At 55.2% G+C, this 17,055-nt stretch overlaps 2 protein-coding genes and 1 pseudogene across 6 annotated transcripts; 2 read left to right on the forward strand and 1 right to left on the reverse strand.

The window, feature by feature from the left end:
- Positions 1-1,707: 1,707 nt before the first annotated feature.
- On the reverse strand, positions 1,708-9,604 carry CD164L2 (CD164 molecule like 2). 5 transcript variants are annotated; one of them, XM_005656082.4, is made up of 6 exons: positions 5,963-6,167; positions 5,260-5,427; positions 5,096-5,167; positions 4,297-4,341; positions 2,592-2,736; positions 1,708-1,841 (listed from the first exon to the last, which is right to left on the reverse strand). In XM_005656082.4, the coding sequence occupies exons 1-6, from the start codon at positions 6,048-6,050 to the stop codon at positions 1,838-1,840; spliced, it is 522 nt and encodes a 173-aa protein (XP_005656139.2). In that variant the 5' UTR covers positions 6,051-6,167; the 3' UTR covers positions 1,708-1,837. The 5 variants fall into 5 exon arrangements, with proteins under 5 accessions (XP_005656139.2, XP_005656138.2, XP_084819752.1 ...); XM_005656081.4 differs by having other exon boundaries at positions 1,708-2,030; XM_084963626.1 differs by lacking the exons at positions 1,708-1,841; positions 5,963-6,167 and adding exons at positions 1,890-2,030; positions 9,500-9,604.
- A 559-nt stretch (positions 9,605-10,163) lies between these two features.
- Positions 10,164-10,742, forward strand: LOC146402623 (small ribosomal subunit protein eS24 pseudogene; annotated as a pseudogene).
- Positions 10,743-13,394: 2,652 nt separating this feature from the next.
- GPR3 (G protein-coupled receptor 3) lies at positions 13,395-16,490 on the forward strand. The gene is made up of 2 exons (NM_001257225.1): positions 13,395-13,463; positions 14,486-16,490. Exon 2 carries the CDS (start codon positions 14,491-14,493, stop codon positions 15,481-15,483), a length of 993 nt encoding a protein of 330 aa, NP_001244154.1. The 5' UTR covers positions 13,395-13,463; positions 14,486-14,490; the 3' UTR covers positions 15,484-16,490.
- The last annotated feature ends 565 nt before the right edge of the window (positions 16,491-17,055 follow it).

Consider the following 17,055-nt stretch of genomic DNA (forward strand, 5'->3'; position numbering starts at 1 on the left):
GTGGCTGGAGTGTCCTGTGGACCCTGAGGGCCCTCAAAGCCCTTCCAGCCGCAGCCAGAGCACCTGCAGGGAAGCTGGGCCTGGCAGAGGAAGCGATGCAGAAGGCTGACCGCAGGCCACGCAGCTGGAAGGGTGCTGGATGGAGCAAGAGTGCCTGCTCCGGGCCATCCCCACATCCCACCGAGATGGACACAGCTGTTACCCCACTTTACAGATGAGGAAACTGAGGCCCAGAGCTATTGAAGAACTTGCTCCAGTTTACACAAAGCTGCCGGGTTCCACAGGCTGAACTTTTGCCCACGACTCTCTATTGCCACTCAGCTTCTAGGACAATCATGGGACTAAATCAGAGACTGATGTCAGACCCTCAGCTCTGTCCACACCTGTTTTCCAGCAAGTGCCCCATGGGTGGGAGATGTTATTACTCAGGGAGTGGGCTCAGGGATGGGAGGCAGAAGTGGGCATGGGTGGAACTTTCCAGGAGGGTCTGCGTGAGGAAGGCCAGAAGCACAGAAATGGCTGTGGAGGGTTCCAGGGGCATCTCCCCTTGGCACTGGGACAGAGACCTAACTTTTGGAGCCAAAGGGGCCTGGCGATGCCTCTGCAGAGGAGTCCTGGAGTTCAGCTTATTCTGGAGTCAGAAAAACTTGGATTCAAATCCTAGCTTTGCCCCCTTTCCCCTCTGAGATCTTGAGCAAATGTGCGGTGGAAGAGGGGATTAAACACATACAACAAATTTTTTAAAATTTTATATATACACACATGTATATATACACACATATATATATACGTGATATACATGTGTATATATATATATATATATATATATTTTTTTTTTTTTTTTTTTTTTTTGGCCATGCCTGGAAAGTTCCTGGGCCAGGGACTGAACTCATGCCACAGCAGTAACATCAGATCCTTAAGCGCTGGGCCTCAAAGGAACTCCAAATAAAAAAATTTTATCATTTATTTATTTATTTTTGGCTGCCCCGTGGCATATGGGGTTCCCGGGCCAGCAATCAGATCTGAGCCGCAATTGTGACCTATGCCACAGACACAGCAACACCAGATTCTTAACCCACTGTGCTGGGCCGGGGATTGCACCTATGCCCCAGGGTTGCAGAGACGCCTCCGACCCTGTTGCACCGCAGCGGTAAATCCCAAATAAAGATATTTTTAAAAGGAGTTCCACTGTGGCATAGTGGGTTAAAGATCTGCTCTTGTCACTGCAGTGGCTCAGGATCCTGCTGTGGCCTGGTACAATCCCTGGCCAGAATCTTCCACATGCCCTGGATGCAGTAAAAAAAAAAAATTTTAAAAGGTGACAGGAGTTCCCGTTATGGCTCAGTGGTTAGCGAAACTGACTAGGAACCATGAGGTTGCAGGTTCGATCTCTGGCCTTGCTCAGTGGGTTAAGGATCTGAATTGCCATGAGCTGTGGTGTAGGTTTCAGACATGGCTCGGATCCCATGTTGCTGTGGCTCTGGCATAGGCTGGCAGCTATAGCTCTGATTCAACCCCTAGCCTGGAAACCTCCATATGCCATGGGTGCGGCTCTAAAAACACAAAAGACAAAATAAAATAAAATAAACAAAAATAAAAGGTGACAGTAACTGTTCAAGGCTGAATTTCCCTTAAGGAGCAGACAGCGGCCACACCCCTACCCCAACCAATCCACATACAAGCCAAGACATGGGACATAAAGCACAGTGCTGGAAAGAGCTCCTTTATTTGAGGGCAGTGTCCAGGCCAGGTTGATGGGAAGAGGCAACCCCAGACCTAGTGCCAGGCAGGGGGCCGCAGGGATGATGGATGAGAAAGAGGTGGTTGAAGGATGCTCTCATCTGCAGGAACCAGGCCCAGGACAGGAGGGGATGTCAGCTATTGGGCACTGAGCCTGCTCGGCGCCCACAGGGCCCAAAATTCGGTGGCCAAAGTTTGTCCCACCCCCAGTGCCCACAAGGGGGCTGAGAAGGCAGCCTCTTCATCCTCTTCCCCCTGAGTGTGGAATCCAGGCCTGAGGGGGTCAGATTCTGCAGAGGCCAGACAGAGACAGCACTCAGGGGGGCAGCCCCACCCCAGCGGGGCCAAGGACACCCACCCCCAGAGAGCAGGCAGTGGCCGGAAGAGCAACCACTTTAATGAAGGCTGCAGTGATCTGCCCCACAGCACACATGGGGCCACAGCACACGGGGGCCTCAGAGCAGCTCCCCTTCTCAGAGGAAAACCAAACCGCACACGCAGCCCAGGCTCCTAGCCGCGGCCGCAGAGCTGCAGGCCGAAGGCTGCCTGGGCGGTCACCTACTGGTTCTCTTCCCTGCTGGCAGCATGAGGGGACAAAGACACGTGGGCTCAGCTGGGCTCTCAGACACGGGGTCCGGGCTGAGTCCAGCTCCCGCCAACACCCAGCAGAGAGCAGCCCACAACTGGAGGAGGGAGAAGCAGTGCGGCTCACACGGGGGAGGCTGGAAGCCAGTCATTGCCCTTGATGCTGCCCCACTGAGAAGACAGTGCACCAGCAGCGCTAATGGGGACCTGAGGGCCAAGTGTGGGGTGCGGGCAGGGAGCTGCGACCAGGCTGGCTAGGTACTCACAGTGTCTGATAGGTGCTGTCCTTGGCCTTGAGGAAGCGCAAGGCAAAGAAGGCCACCGTCTGCAGGCTCAACACCAGCACAACGCCACCAATGAAGCTGGCCCCATCAAAGCCAGGGCTGTGGTCCTCGGGGCCCGGGGGGCTCTCTGTAGGGTGGACGTCACAGCAGGCCCCTGTGGACCAGGATCCCAGCCCCACCCACCCTGATACCTGGCACAGGTCACCTGGAGGCCCCAGTCCTCACTATGGGAGCCTTGAAGAGCAGGCTCAGAAGTTCAACCCAGATCCTGCGGGCAGTTGGGAAGTACTTGGCAGGAGGGACAGGGCCTCGGCTCCAGTCCTGGCTCTGCTCCTGAGTTGCCCTGTGGCTTGATGCCCCTCACCCCCTCTCTAGGCCTTCTGAGTGCAGGGACCAGATGGTGACTGAGCTTCCTGCCAGCCTCCCTCTCTCACAGTGACCCCACAGGGTGAAGAGGGACCCGGGACATGCATCCACACTCGCTTCAGTTCAGAGTCCCTTTCAGTCTTGGGTCTTGGGGTTCAAAGCCATCCTTGCCAAGCCTGCTGACCTCCAAGCCCTAAAGGGCAGTGGGAACCAAGGGGTATGGACTCCTAAGACCAGAGACCCTGGAGTCACCCAGGGCAGTGCTGGAGCCCTTACTTAGAGAGGGAAGGCACAGAAGAAGTGGAGGTCCATACCCTCCCAAGCGAATAAATGAAGACTAAGTGATACATGTCAGAGTGCCAGGCCTGTCCAGGTCACCTCACCATTAGGGCAGAGCCAGACTCACAGAGCACCCTCTGACCCCTTCCCCTGGTCCCGCCTTTAGACACACAGTTGCCAAGACATCTGGGTGGCTCCCAGCTGCGCCATGTTAGCCATCAGCTCCCACCAGGGATTCGATTTCAGGCCCTGGGCCAGGTGCCCAGGGCAAGGCAGGGCTGGTGGTGAAAGATTTTTCCAGGGCAGTGAAAAGGGCACAGCTGGGAGCTGGGTCCCCCTCCCAGAGGGTGTAGCTGGTGGAAGGGGGTCTGAGGACAGGAAGGACAAAGAGGGGGGTGGGGGGAGCCCCAGCTGCAGCTCAGGGAGCCCCAGAGAAGGACACAGGGGAAAGAGGAGCAGAAGAGGGAAGAAATGAGCTACAGAAGACTGATCTGGGGCTCAAGCCGGAGGGAGCTGAGCCATCAATAATTTAGCCAAAGAGATCACGTTTCTGGCTTTAATTAACTAAGAGCCTCTTCAGCCGTCCCTGCCAAACCCGCTGACCTCCAGGCCCTGAGGGGCAGTGGGCACCAAAGGGTGGGGTTCTGGCCTCTCATCTGCTGGGCACCTGCTTTATGACCCTCTCTGGGCCTGGAGGGTGCAGTAGGTAGTCACTGAGGGCATCTCCTTGGCAACCTGAACCACGTACCCTCAGCACCAAGCAGGTCCTTGGGGGATCCTCCTGAGTTCTCAGAACCAGTGTTGGAAGAAGGGAGGGGGACTGTCACTTCTTGATCACCTTCTATGCATCAGAAAATGGACGAGGGTGCTGTACCCCCTCTCATAAAACGGCAACTGGGTGAGGTTTTATCCAGCCCATTATACAGATATGGGAACAGGCTCAGGGAAAGGTCGCAGGGCTGAGATCACAGAGCACGTCAGCGCCCTAGCCCAGCTCTTTCCCTGCACCCCTAGCCCTCTCATTCCCCGAGAGAGTACCTACCTGTTGTGACTGTCTTCGGTTCATTGGTGGGGTGGTGGTGCACAGCTGGAGAGACAGAGATCCATAATAAACCAGTTTGCCCCGCCCCCGTTCTGCGACTCCCATCAAGACCCCAGCCCAGGCTAACACTTGACTTCTGACTCACACCAGACCCTCTGTCCCATGTTCAGGTCTACCCAACATACCTTCCATCTCTAAGTGTCATCTCTGATGCCACCTCCTCCAGGAAGCCCTCCCCCCCGTGCCCCACCTTCCCTTCTGAACTTCTAAAGTCCTCACTGAGGTATAACATAGAAGAGATAGGAGTTCCCATCATGGCACAGAGGAAACGAATCCGACTAGAACCATGAGGTTGCGGGTTCGATCCCTGGCCTCGCTCAGTGGGTTGAGTCTGGCATTGCCGTGAGCTGTGGTGTAGGTCACAGATGTGGCTCGGATCTGGCATTGCTGGTGTAGGCCAGCAGTTGTAGCTCTGATTCGACTCCTAGCCCGGGAACCTTCATATGCCGCAGGTATGGCTCTAAAAAAAGCAAAAAAAAAAAAAAAAAAAGAGCTAGCTTCCCCATGCCCTCCACATGCTTGTTCTGGATCCTCTGGCTGCCCCAGTTTACAGAAGAGGAAGCAGGCCAGAGAGAGGAAGGGACTTCTCAGCAAGCTAAAGGCAGAACTGAAACTGGACCCAGGTGTTCGTGGGCACTGTCTCCTTGGGAGAGGCTGATTCCATATCGAAGGCAGCCTCTGGCTGGGGACATCTCAGCCCCTTCCCTCCAGCTTGCTTAGGCTGGCGGGAGCCTATTACCTGGACAAGATTCCGAGCGGTTGTAGACCGAGCAACCTTCCTTGACCACCTCAGCTTGGGCCACACAGCGTCCTGGTAGGAGAAGGTATGGGGAAGAGGTTTGGGGAGCTGGGCCAGGGCCTTGGTGTTCAGAACTAGGGGCGCTAAACTTGGGAAGAGCCTACCTGGCTCCTCCAGCCGACACTGCTCCCACACGCAGCCAGAGAGGTTGTGTGCTCTGTTGCCCTCCACACAATGCTCACAGAGCTTCAGCTGTTTGCAGGTCCCTCGGACAGCTGGCCAGATGTTCATGCGGAGCAGGGCTCCCCGCCCAAAACCTCGAGCTCCTTTACCTAGAAGTGGGGGTGGGGTGGGGTTTGCAACACTTGGAGCCCAAGCTACCCCACTTGGCGGTGGTGCACAGCTAAAGAGACAGGGGATCCATAATAAACCAGTCTGCCCTCGGCCCCACAACTCCCATTAAGACCCCAGCCCAAGCTTACAGCTGGCCCCCTTCGCCACTATGGTGGGTCTCACTGCTCTGCACACACACTCACCTGGATTCCCTAAGCCCAGCTACACACCTGGAGTTTCCACAAACATACACTAACACACACCTAGAACCTCCCTGACATCCACCCAGCGCCCCCTCCCTTTGCATACATAGGGAGCAGGTGTATGCGAAGATACCCCTGGGGCCACCTCCCCTCCATACACCTGAGGCTGCCTCACAGCTGGAGCCCATATAGACACATGCAGCTGAAGTCCCCTCTACCCACCTCAGGAGCCCTGCACCCATCTGGAATATCCCCTCCCATTCCCCCCACCTCCCCAAGCCCAGACTGCTCCTGGCAGGTGGCTGGGTGATGGGTAAAGGGCACGCGTTACCCGCCACAGCGAGCTGGGCACACAGGAGGAGGTAACAGCAGCCGCCACAGAGTGCAGCCCGTAAGGAGCGGGGTCCAGGCGCGGCCATGGGCGCGGGGGGCGGGCCCTGGGGGTCGGCGGAGAGCTGAAGCGGCGCGTCCTTTCTGGACTTGGCTCCGCCGGGGTGTGAAGAGCGAGACCCAGGCAACCCGGGCGAGGCCACGTGGGCGTGGCCCGGGCGGGGCGGAGCTAGTGGCGCAGCCAGGTGGGCCGGGGCTGGGCGGTCTGGGGCGGGACTCGGACAAAAGGGGGCGGGGTCCAGGACCAGCCGCCGGCCGGGTCCCTGGAGGTCCCTACCCGCAGCTTTGCGAAAACTTATCCCTACTTCGCAGGTGAGCAAACCGAGGATCAGGAAAGGTGAGAGACTCGTCGGAGGTCACAGAGTTAGTGGCAAAATCTGGATTTAGGCGAGATCACTTTCCTGACTTCAGAGCTCTTGTCGCGTGGGTCCTCCAACCAGGCCCCAGACGGCCAGGACTAGTCCCTAGGCTCTGGCTTCACCCCTGGGACCCTCCTCTCTTTGGTCCCTAAACCCACCTTGTCTGCCTCCGACTTACCCCACCCACTGGCCAAGTCAGCGGTTTCACTGATACTGGGACAAGTGGGCCTTACCGCAGCCTCCGCTTCTGCCTCCTCTGGTTCTTCCTCCTCTGCAGCCACTTCTCAGGTTCCTTAGCAGACACCTCCTCTCCCTCTCCCCGCCATCCCCCATTCTCCCCTTGCCCTGTCCTCTTCCCCCTCTCCATTTCTCCTTTTCCTCCTTCCTGCTCTTCATTGCTAGTGGCCCAGTTCAGTCCTGAGCCCTATTCCACCTCTCCTGGGGTCATTCCTCTAATAACACAGAGTTAACAACTATTGAACACTTACCACTAGAGGAATGTACTAATGGAATGTACATTCTATTAAGCAGTTTTTTCTTGCAGCCTCTCTCTCTCTCTCTCTCTTTTTTTTTTTTTTTTTTTTTGTTTGTCTTTTTAGGGCCATACCCATGGCAGCATATGGAGATTTCCAGGCTAGGGGTGGAATTGGAGCTATAGCTGCTGGCCACAGCCACAGTCACAGCCACAGCCACAGCATCGCCAGATCCAAGCCTCCTCTGCGACCTACATCACGGCTCACAGCTACACTGTATTCATTAACCTACTGAATGATGCCTGGGATCGAACCTGCATCCTCATGGATACTAGTCAGATTCTTAACCCACTGAGCCATGACAGGGACTCCTTGCAGCTTCTCATCTAATGTCCATGACTACCCTCTAAGCATGGGTTTTGTTATCCCCGATTTGCCAGCCTCTAGTCAGATCACCTACTCAGGGGCACAGATGTAACAAGGGGGACCTGATTCGAACCCAGCATCTGGTGAGACCAGAGACTACTCTCCCCTCTGCTGTGCCTCCTGAGGGTCTTCTGCTTCCTGGGTACCTCCACCTGGGTGTTCCTCAGGCCCCTGAAATTTCCTGGTCCCTCTTCCCCACTCATGGGCTCCCTCATCCCCCTGGCACCTGATTGGAAACCACGGTCTCATCCTCCCCCCCCCCCACCCCCAGACCAAATCTCACAGATTCTGCCTTTACAAATCTCCCAGGTCCTGTTCCCCATCTTCCCTTTGCTGGCCTCGCACTGCCTCTCAGCCTCCAGCCACTCCCTGAGCTGGGCCCTCACCGTGCAGGGCTGTCCTGAAAACATGGATGTGACCAGGCAACAATTTTTCATCTCAGCTTGGCCTCCACAACCCTTTGATTCCTGGCTCTAGAAGTCTCTACAGCATACCATGAGTGCAGCCTTAAAGAAAAGAAAAGGAAAGGAAAGGAAAGGAAAGGAAAGAAAAGAAAAGGAAAGGAAAGAAAAGAAAAAAAAGAAAAGAAAAGAAAAGAAAAGAAAAGAAAAGAAAAGAAAATGTTGGAGTTCTCATTGTGGCACAGCAGGAAAAAATCCAACTAGGAACCATGAGGTTTCGGATTCGATCCCTGGCCTCACTCAGTGGGTTAAGGATCCAGTGTTGCCATGAGCTGTGGTGTAGGTTGCCAATGCGGCTCAGATCCAGCATTGCTGTGGCTGTAACTGTAGGTCAGCAGCTGTAGCTCCGATTGGACCCCTAGCCTGGGAACCTCCGTATGCATAAGGTGTGGTCCTTGAAAAAAAGAGCAAAAAAATAAAATAAAATAACTTTTTAAAAAAAAGAAAATGTTAAGTCAGATCATATCATTCCCACATATAAGCCCACCAATAGCTCCCATCACACTGCTTTCCAAGACTTACACAATCACCTCTCTGGGCTCAACTCCTACCTCTCCACTTGGCTCACTAGCCTCCTCTCTATTCCTCAAACACATCAACTCTTTTCCTCCTAACAATTTGCACTTGCTGTGCCCTCTTCTAGAAACTCTTCTCTCTTCAACTGACTCATTCCTTGAGCTCCCTACTTACAACATGTCTCCTGGTTATCCTATACTACGATGCCTCCTTTTTCCCCTCCAGAACATGTATCCACTGTAGAATGAATTACTCATTTATTTCCTAGGCTATCAGTAAGTTCCATGAAGGCAGGAACCATGTTTATCTTCATCTGCACCTCACCCCCTACACACATAAACACTAAGTAGGTGCTTATTAAATAACCACACTGGACCATGTCGTGACTGTACGCGTTTGCCTGTCCCACTGGTCTGGTCTTTAAGACCCTCAAGAGCTCCTTACTCAATATCGTATCAGGGAGTTCCCATCGTGGTGCAGCGGAAATGAATCCAACTAGGAACCATGAGGTTGTGGGTTCAATACCTGGCCTCGCTCAGTGGGTTAAGGATCCGGTGTGGCCATGAGCTGTGGTGTAGGTCGCAGATGCGGCTCGGATCCCGCATTACTGTGGCTGAGGTTTAGGCCTGCAGCTACAGCTCTGATTAGACCCCTAGCCTGGGAACCTCCATATGCTGCAGGTGGGGCCTTAAAAAAACAAAACAAAACAAAATATCGTATTAAATATTTGTTTATACAGAGTTCCCTGGTGGTCTAGTGGTTAAGGATCTGGTCTTGTCACTGTGGTGGCTTAGGTTTGATCCCTGGCCTGAGAACTTCCATGTGCTGGGGGTATGGCCAAAAAAATACTCATTTGTAGATATTCAGTCTCCCCATCAAAATGAATGCTCCATGAAGGCAGAGATTTTGTTCATTGCTATACCCCCGTGCCTAGAACCGTGCCTGGCAAATAGCATATGCTCAATAAATATTTATGGAATATTGAAAATACAGGGATATGGCGAGATCGTCTTTCTGTCTATAACACCCTCTCAAACCCAAGCTCAGGGGTCAGTGAATATTAACTGAATGCATGAATGGGTCTGTGCTAAGAATATGTGCACTGCCAATGCCCAGACTCTTGCGACTTGGACAAGGAGCTTGTGTGGATATTATCTGTGCCTCTCTCACACACACCTCCCTTCAGAGCTTTGGCGCACAGGATTCCCAGCAAGGGTGAAGAGAAGAGGGAAGGAAGTCTTACCTGGAAGTCAGTGCTCACAGCCATCTGGTGGTCACCTGGGGAACTGCATGTATGGTCAACCCTGGTCAAACTTCACTCCCAGCCCCCTCCGGGGAGACCGTGACATCTAGGCTAGAATGGAAGGCACACTGGATTTGGTTACAGATAGACTGGCTTCAGATTCCAGCTCTGGAGCTAGAGCTCAGTGGTAGAGCATTGATGCAGATCCCAGCTCCGCCATTTTCTGTGTGATTCGGGGCGAGCCCTTTGGCTTCTCTGGGCTTCGCCTATGCAATGAGGATGCATGTGTGTTGTAAGCGCTGGGCTCTGGTCTGGCACCTGGAAGGTGGGAAGGACTGCAGGGGGGTGTCGGTGAAGGGACGGAATCAAGGAGGTAGGACAGAGGGCATGAAGAGGAGAGAAGAGGAAGGGCTGCCCCTTCCTCTAGACAGATCTTGGGGAAAGAGAGATGCACGTGGCAGTGACAGCCTCAGCTGTCCTGCTGACATGGGGCAGTTTTGGAGCATGAGAGGGTGCGTTCACTTGAGTCTCTGGAGTTTCTCACGGTTAGAAATATCACTATACGCTTTTCCTCCCCGGCTGCCCAAGGATCGCCTCCATCACGAAGGATACTCTAACTCTCTGGATCAGGAAGTTCTGGCCAAGCAACGATTTCAGTGGAAACATGATCACTCATGTTCCTCACCCTGGAAGGGCAACAGTACATAAGACAGAAATTGGGGGGAAAACTAGCCAAAACATACAAGACGACACCAGATGTCGTATTTATTTATTTATCCTTTTACCATTTCTTGGGCCGCTCCCGTGGCATATGGAGGTTACCAGGCTAGGGATTGAATCAGAGCTGAAGCCACCAGCCTACACCAGAGCCACAGCAACGGCGGGATCCGAGCCGCGTCTGCAACCTACACCACAGCTCATGGCAACGCCGGATTCTCAACCCACTGAGCAAGGCCAGGGACCGAACCCGCCACCTCATGGTTCCTAGTCGGATTCATTAGCCACTGAGCCACGATGGAAACTCCAATGTCGTCTTTATATTTGGAGCCAGAACCCATTTTGGTGGTGACAAGACAACTGGCTTGGGCATGATTTAAGATTTCTTGGATTATTTATGCAAAGGAAAATGAACCAACACAGCCTTGCAAGACATGGTCTGTCTGAGAAGGAAAAGAACTCAAGGAAAAGAGCATATGGGATACGGAACAGAATGGAGAAGGTCCACAGAGGCCAATGTTGGTGATGGCAAAGGTAAGGAGTTGGAGTTCCCGCTGTGGCCCAGTGGGTTAAGGACCTGGCATTGTCTCTGCAGTGGCTGGGGTCACTGCTGAGGCGCAGGTTTAATCCCTGGCCCAGGAACTTCCATATGCCATGGGAATGGCTGGAAAAAAAGAAAAAGAAAGAAAGAAAAGAAAAGAAAGAAAAGGAGTAAAGGTTCTACAGTGATTTTGTCTGTGGTGATTTTGCAGATTTTTCACAAGAAGACATACACTATGAAGAAAAAAAGATCACTGCCACTCAGAACAGCAAGATCACTGCCACTCAGAATAGCAACTAGTCTCTCATACACCCTTTCATGGCAGCCTCCCAGCAACCTTCATGCTTCTCTGAGAGCAGCTGGACAGCTGTTGGGACTCAGCTGTGACTGGGGAGAAAGTGGATACCTGGGTCCTGGGCTGCTGATGCCCTGGTGTTCTTGGCTAGCAACCTCCTTGGTACCCTGCGTGTTACTACTCTCTCTGTGTTTTCTTTCTTTCTCTAGGCTGCTGTTTTCTTTTTCTTTTTTTAGGGCCATACCCGTGGCATATGGCGATTCCCAGGCTAGGGGTCAAATCAGAGCTGTAGCTGCTGGCCTCTGCCACAACCACAGCCATGCCAGATCCAAGCCGCGTCTGCAACCTACACCACAGCTCACGGCAACGCCGGATCCTTAACCACTGGATCCTTAACCCACTGAGCCAGGGATCGAACCCGCAACCTCAGAGTTACTAGTCAGATTTGTTTCTGCTGCACCACGACGGGAACTCCTAGGCTGCTCCTCACTCTCTGCTCCTTCCCCCGGGTGATGTCATCTACCCCTAGAACCTCTGTCACTACCTGCACAACTATGCCTCCCAGGTGTCATCCTCCTGCCAGATCCACCGGGGCCAACACAGCTGGTGCTGATGATGTGCCACCCCCCACCCCACGACAGTCCCATGAAGTAGATACTAACAGTGTCTCTAGCTTATAGATGAGAAAACAGGCACAAAGAACTTGGGTTACAAATCCAAAGGCACGCAGCCAGGAAATGGAGGAAGTGGGATTTGAATCCAGTCTACACTCCTGACCACATCCACCTGAGAAATACCCCAAACTCGCCACATCCAACCTGAAGTGCAGCCCAGACCGTCTCCTCTCCCCATGTTCCCTGCCACCAGCCCCTCACCTCCTTCCCCTTGCCCCCCACTGACAGTTGGAGCTGCAGGCTTTCTGTGTTGAGGGGGAGAAGTTGCTGGGGCCTGGAATCTGGGCCCCTCTGGTTTCCTCAAGCCCTAACCTAGTCCCTGCCCGCCCCCCACCCCCATCCCACAGGCCTGGCCCGGTTGATTCCCATGAAGATCAAAGCTAGAGACAGAGGGAGGAGAAGCAGCCAGTTCCCCTCCCCCAGAACTGGCTGTATCTGTCACATCTGAAGAAGTCAGCTGAAAGGTGCCCTGGGAACCGGCAAGGTTGGGGAAGAGGGAGCTCCTTTTCCACGTCCAGCCCTGCCAGGGTGCCCAAGATGGGAGGTTGAGAGGTGCCTGCCCTGGGGACTGAGCTGCCAGGTTTTCTGCTTCCAAGTTCTTCCCGGCTCCCCCACTCCTGCTGCTTCGGGGAAGTGCCCCCACCACTGCTACCCTGCTGGCTTTCCAGATCCTTGAATAAATAATTCAGGTTTTGAAATCTTGCCAGGCCCACCCCTCCTGTGCTCTGAGGGCGCTATTGGGCTGACATGATTGACGTCAGCCAGCTCCTTATGCCAGGCCCAGCATCACGAGGGCCTGCCCTGGCAGCAACTTACCTGCCTGGTCACTGTCAGTCCAGATCCTCTACCCTGTCCCATTCACTCTGGGGCCCACTCACCACCGGCACCTGGTATCTTCATTCCAGGACCCTACAACCTTCATCACAGCCTTGTCGCTTAAGCACTTGGAAAAGGGTCACAGTGACCTGAAGTCCTGTCACCTGATAATCCCTCTTCTCTTTCCCCTGCCTCTGCCTCTGCCACCCTGGGAGCCCTGTACCCCATCATGCCACAGAGTCACCCTGACATGGCTCTGGTTGCCTTGGGAGCTTCCCGCTTTACCTCATCATCACCCAAGATCCTGTCACCATGCTCTTACCGTCACTGCCACCCACCTCCTTGCTCCCCGTGCTCCTGTCACTGTCACCTCAGGGCCCTATCATCTTGGCAACCCTGCGTCATCTTCACCTGGGACGCCGGTTCAGCCTCATCACTTGATCCCCGTCACCTGAATTCCGTCCGCCTGTCTCTACCACCCGAGGGTCCCATCACCCGGCAGCCTATCCAGGTACCCCTTCCACTTCCCTTACACATCCCCCGCAGCCTCCCTGGGATTTCAAGGCTCTCCAACCAGCGCCCCGAAACCCCCGGCGGTAGAGGGCGTCACGTCAAGGACAGCCCAGGCCGACTCAGGAGGGGGCGGGGCCGCGGCCACGGTCGCTTTTTATGAATGGGGGAGCGGGAGGCACGAGGCCTCATTACTATGCTTAGCGGCGCGCGTTGCGCCCCAGCGCAAAGCACCCATTGGCCAGTGATGTCGCTGACGTCACCGAACCGGTGGCCGGGGGCGGGGCGGGGCGGGGTGACTCACGCCGCTTCTCCCGCGGCCGCGGGGGCTTCTCGGGGTCCACGCACACCCTGCGCAGCCCGGACCCAAGCGGAGCCTCCCCGCGGCCCGGCCGCGCCCGGTCCCGAGAGGTGAGTAGCGGGCCCCGCCGCGGCCACCAGGCTGCCGGGAGGGCACACAAGATGCAGGGGCGCTGGGGAGGCGGTAAGGCTCCCAGCAGTTGACCGGGGTCGGAGTTCGAGTCTGGGAACGCAGAGTCTGGGCTACCAGGAGGGGACCCAGTGTCTGGGTGCTGAGAGCCGTCCATTGGGTGACCTGACGAGAGGTGAGCACTCCTGCAAGGACCTGAGGCCCTGAAGGGACTGATGGTCATTTGAGGTTGGGCGGGCAGGAGGCGTCTGGGGCAAAGACCCAGGCGTCCGAGCAGGAAAAGGTGTCCGACTTAGGGATCCAGACATCCGGGCAGGAGGCGGAGTCAGGCCAAAAATCCAGGTGTCAGGGCAGGAGGGATCTGACTCAGGGATCCAGGCTTCCAGCAGCGGGTGACTGTTCCAAAGACTCGGAGGCTCAGGCAGAAAGAGGGGTCTAGCTGGGGACAGAAGTCTGGGCGGCTGTGTGTTGGGGGGCTGACTTCCCAGGTGTTTGTTACCCCAGGAGTGCAGGGTGGGGGCTGGCGGGAGTTCACGAGCATTTTCTGGGGGCGGAGTCTGGGGTTGGCTCAAAGGAGAATCGTGAGGGGTCTGAGCCTCCGAAAGGGAGCGTCATCCTCTCTAGTGGGGAGGGAGGAGAGCTGCCCTCAGTCTTGAGCTGTTTTTCCCTCCCCCAGCTCTGGGCCTTTCCCGGCTTCTCCTGGATCCTACCACTTAGTAGTCCTTCATCTTGTCCTCCTCTGGTTACACACGTGGGAAAAAGAGGCCTGCAGGACTCTGGGGAGTTGGAAGGGAAAGTGAAGGGACTCAGGACAGGGATCTTCAGGAAAAGAGACCCCTGCTCTCCTGGGGGCGTGGGAGAGGCCAAAGTGCTCCAGGGCATGAGTGGGGGGGACAAGTCATTGGGACCCGCCAGGTCTCCCGAGGAGAGGCTCCTGCTTTTTCCAGACCCCTCCACACAGCACCCAGCCCTACCAGCGTCTCACAGGGCCTTTCTCCTGCAGGTACCATGATGTGGGGTGCAGGCAGCCCCCTAGCCTGGCTCTCTGCTGGCCCGGGCAACGTGAACATGAGCAGCATCGGCTCAACAGAGGGCCCCACAGACCCAGACGCACCACTGCCCTCACCTAGGGCCTGGGATGTAGTGCTGTGCATCTCAGGCACCCTTGTGTCCTGTGAGAATGCGCTGGTGGTGGCCATCATCGTGGGCACTCCCGCCTTCCGTGCCCCCATGTTCCTGCTGGTGGGCAGCCTGGCTGTGGCAGACCTGCTGGCAGGCCTGGGCCTGGTCATGCACTTTGCTGCTGTCTTCTGCATTGGCTCGGCCGAGATGAGCCTGGTGCTGGTTGGCCTGATGGCGATGGCCTTTACTGCCAGCATCGGCAGCCTACTGGCCATCACTGTTGATCGCTATCTTTCCCTGTACAATGCCCTCACCTACTACTCAGAGACCACAGTGACTCGGACCTATGTGATGCTGGCCCTAGTGTGGGGGGGCGCGCTGGGCCTGGGGCTGCTGCCTGTGCTGGCCTGGAACTGCCTGGATGCCCCGGCCACGTGTGGTGTGGTATATCCACTCTCCAAGAACCATCTGGTGGTCCTGGCCGTTGCCTTCTTCATGGTGTTTGGCATCATGCTGCAGCTCTACGCCCAGATCTGTCGCATCGTCTGCCGCCATGCCCAGCAGATTGCCCTCCAGCGGCACCTGCTGCCTGCCTCCCACTACGTGGCCACCCGAAAGGGCATCGCCACCCTGGCCGTGGTGCTTGGCGCCTTTGCCGCCTGCTGGCTGCCCTTCACCGTCTACTGCCTATTGGGTGATGCCCAGTCCCCGCCCCTCTACACTTATCTCACCCTGCTCCCTGCTACCTACAACTCCATGATCAACCCCATTATCTACGCCTTCCGCAACCAGGACGTGCAGAAGGTGCTGTGGGCTGTCTGCTGCTGCTGTTCCTCTTCCAAGATTCCCTTCCGATCCCGTTCTCCCAGTGACGTCTAGTTGCATCCTGGCGACCCTTCAGTCCTGATCATTACAGAATTACAGAATGTTAGGTCCTCCGGGGCTTTGTTGCAAATCCCCAGCTCCACACCCCAAGACCCAGCTGGTTCTGGAGTTCTAGGACGTTGGGTGTTTCACAGGATTCTGTTCAGATCCCTGCAGGGCCCAGCCAGCTCCATGGTTCTAGCATGTTCAGGGGATCAGGGTTCCACTCAGAAATGTCCCACAGCCCAGCTAGCTGGGAGTTCCAGTATGCTGCTGGGTGTTTTACAGTGCCATTCCAAGTCCCTGATCTTCTGCCTCCCTTGACCTTGACCATGTCACTTTTGAGTTTCTGATCTAAAGAGTCAGAGAGGTTTGTTCCTCCGTTGCCTAGATAAGAGAAAGCTATATCTGTATATATGTGCACATACGAAGAGAGTATCTATTATTTATTTATTTATGAATTTATTTATGGGTGTTAAGGGGAAAAAGAGGCCCACACCTTGAAATCCAGGCCATACTAGGGTACTCCCAGTCCCCAACACTCCCATTTCTGACCTCAGTTCCTAGACAGGGAAAAGGGAAAGAGAAACCACGTATTTTGTTATTATTTTTGCTTATTTTTTATCGAAGAGATCATAGAAGCCAGAGCCTTCTCCCCCGGCCCGCCCCCCTAGGGTTGGAAGGGGGAACACACCAGCCTCTGGTTTTTTATTTTTTTAAGAAGCCATCACCTTAGAAACCGAGAATTCCTCTGCGCTGGGGGCCGGCTGTCCTCTGGTGGCCGTTTGGGGGAATTGCAGCCTGGCCCAGCCGCCGGAACCAGGCCAAGCAACCCCAACTCCACTCCAGCCTGGTGTCTAGCGCCACAGCCGGAGCCTGGGGGTCAGGCCTCACCCTGCGGTGCCCTAGAGGAGGCAGGGTGTGCGCCAACACCTGACCCCTCTGCCAACTGGGATATGGCCCCCAGTGCATTCCCTATTCCTGTCCCTGACCCAACCCTCAATAAAAAACGATTTTGTGATAAATACGTTTGTCTCTGTGTGTAGAGGGCGTGGAGTGGAGCCTGATGGGGGACAGCCTGGAATGGGGTGGATTAGGCCAGGTCTGGGGACCTGTGGGGAATCCGGGGAGCTGGAGAGCTGGAGACCCAGGTGGAATGTTACTGGTAGGTGACACCTCCCCCCACCCCCAGGAGGCCAATCTAATTGGGTCTCTCTGCTCAGACCCAGGTACCACCAGGCAAGAACCCCCACCTCCCCTTAGGGACAGGAACCCATGGTTTTGACTCTTTTTGGGCCGGGGATGCCCACATCCTGTCCATGTTAGCTTTAGCTCTGGGCTTTGGCGTGAAGTACACTCTCAAAGCATGTAGGTGTTCTTAACAACAGCGGCCCCTTCCAGTCGTGAGTGTCTCCTGTGTGCCAGACACTGTGCTAGGTATCCGACGTCTGTTACCTCACTAACGCCTAATGAGCAGCCCATGGCACAGGTAATATCTTTTGTTTTTCTTTTTATGGTTGCACCTGCAGCACATGGAAGTTCCCAGACTAGGGGCCCAATTGGAGCTGCATCTGCTGGCCCACGCCA

The sequence above is a fragment of the Sus scrofa genome, chromosome 6, assembly GCF_054392235.1.
Source record: "Sus scrofa isolate SSC_HxYL_T2T_F1_AM1 chromosome 6, Sscrofa_HxYL_maternal_Yorkshire_Landrace_v2.0, whole genome shotgun sequence".
Lineage (NCBI taxonomy): Eukaryota > Metazoa > Chordata > Mammalia > Artiodactyla > Suidae > Sus > Sus scrofa.

Excerpts from the sequence above, each read along its gene's own strand:
- CD164L2 (XM_005656081.4), bottom strand. The coding sequence starts at position 6,050 with ATGGCCGCGCCTGGACCCCGCTCCTTACGGGCTGCACTCTGTGGCGGC. Across the intron at positions 5,428-5,962 it reads TGCCCAGCTCGCTGTGGCGG|GTAAAGGAGCTCGAGGTTTT; the intron begins GTAACGCGTGCC and ends CCCCACTTCTAG. Across the intron at positions 4,342-5,095 it reads CCGCTCGGAATCTTGTCCAG|CTGTGCACCACCACCCCACC; the intron begins GTAATAGGCTCC and ends CTGTCTCTCCAG.
- GPR3 (NM_001257225.1), top strand. The coding sequence starts at position 14,491 with ATGATGTGGGGTGCAGGCAGCCCCCTAGCCTGGCTCTCTGCTGGCCCG.